The sequence below is a fragment of the Mya arenaria genome, chromosome 13 (assembly GCF_026914265.1).
Source record: "Mya arenaria isolate MELC-2E11 chromosome 13, ASM2691426v1".
Classification (NCBI taxonomy): Eukaryota; Metazoa; Mollusca; class Bivalvia; order Myida; family Myidae; genus Mya; species Mya arenaria.
Window position 1 is genome coordinate 46432613 of NC_069134.1, and position 1460 is coordinate 46434072.

At 37.7% G+C, this 1460-nt stretch overlaps 1 protein-coding gene across 1 annotated transcript; it reads right to left on the minus strand.

The window, feature by feature from the left end:
- Nucleotides 1–1031, minus strand: LOC128215311 (paired mesoderm homeobox protein 2-like). Its single transcript, XM_052922012.1, has 3 exons — nt 1022–1031; nt 498–637; nt 1–141 (listed from the first exon to the last, which is right to left on the minus strand). Exons 1-3 carry the CDS (start codon nt 1029–1031, stop codon nt 1–3), a joined length of 291 nt encoding a protein of 96 aa, XP_052777972.1.
- Nucleotides 1032–1460: the final 429 nt, after the last annotated feature.

Genomic DNA, 1460 nt, shown 5'->3' on the forward strand with positions numbered 1-1460 from the left:
TTATACCTGTATACGGGCCTCACAAAGGTTTATTTTAGCAGCAAGTTCCTCTCTCACAAAAATGTCGGGATAGTGTGTCCGTGCAAACAATTCTTCCAAAGACGCTAGCTGACAAGGTGTAAACGACGTCCGTTGACGGCGCTGTAACGAAAATATCCCATTAATTTAGTTCACTGATAGCTGATAGTGTTGCGTGTGTGTGTGTGTGTGTGGGGTTGTTGTTGTTGTTGTTGTTGTTGTTGTTGTTGTTGTATATTAAACAAGTATTTTAATTAATTGTTACTATTAATCACTGAAATTGTAATATTACTATATAATTTTTAAGTGTATGTTGTAATAACAATGGTAATGCGCTGAAGCAGCGGCTTCCACGGCGAAGTGCTGAGTGGTTCAGAGAGGCAAGAAAAGAGACGGGCTTGCGCGGCGGCAAAGTAAGGCGGTTCTGCACTGCTCCAACGTTGGCCATATACTATTTGGCGGCAATGTACCAAGCTCACCTGTCTAGAGTGGATTGTGAGGTACTGCTGCAGATCGAGCTTGTCCGCTGATTTCATGTCCGTCTTCAGGCGCTCCTCTCGCTGGGTCGTCGGGACCGCATTCCTGCAATCCGTACCGGGTGTGGGAGAAGAACTTCCATCTGGAATTTAGTGAATCGTGTAAGCTGTTTAATCAATTTCATTGCAGAAAATGAACGCGTTTTCATTTGTAGTTATAAAATCGAAAATGACCCTTACCGGGACTCGCTCATGTTTTGGCACCAAAACTATTTTTCCGGTGATGCATCTGAAAACACTCATATTGTAATTATATTACTCTTTGATATCGAAATTGCAGAAAAAAAAATCAGTTTAAGTATAAAAAAACCTGGTTATATTGGAGAGCGAACCCACCGTGGAATTAACATATCATATCATATTCTTATAAGAATAAGGTATCGTTTTCTCTAAAAAATATTCTTGACGGTCGGTACAGTCAAGATTTTTTTTAGAGAAAACGATACCTTATCCACCCACCCACCCACAGGGACTCATACTGAGCCTATTGATATTGAAACCTTTATTGAAAACATTGGTAACATAACGTGATAATGTCAATCAACCAATCACGCTAACGCATTTAAAAATTGTGGACTTCAGACAATATTTTAGCATATATGTATCAACATCGTTGTATGGTTCCAGCCGTCAGTATCTAAGTTTTAAGATTCCTAATGATTTCTTAAAAAGTACATATAAGAAACCATGAACCAGTCCCTTTAAAATCTAGGACGATGTTTATTAAATCTCTGAAATGTTCACATGAATTAATATCCCAGGATCAACGACAACAAACTCTTGGCATTGATTGCTCAGCAAGTCTTAAACTACATGTATACTTATTGTTAAACACTAAAATTATTTACTTATGCTTTTTTTATTGCGGTGTATTGTTTATATAAATCAGTTATATTATTGCATTTT

Bases quoted from the DNA above. Each gene is read 5' to 3' on its own strand.
- LOC128215311 (XM_052922012.1), bottom strand. The intron at 142-497 runs GTGAGCTTGGTA...TTTTCGTTACAG, and splicing joins TCACAATCCACTCTAGACAG to CGCCGTCAACGGACGTCGTT.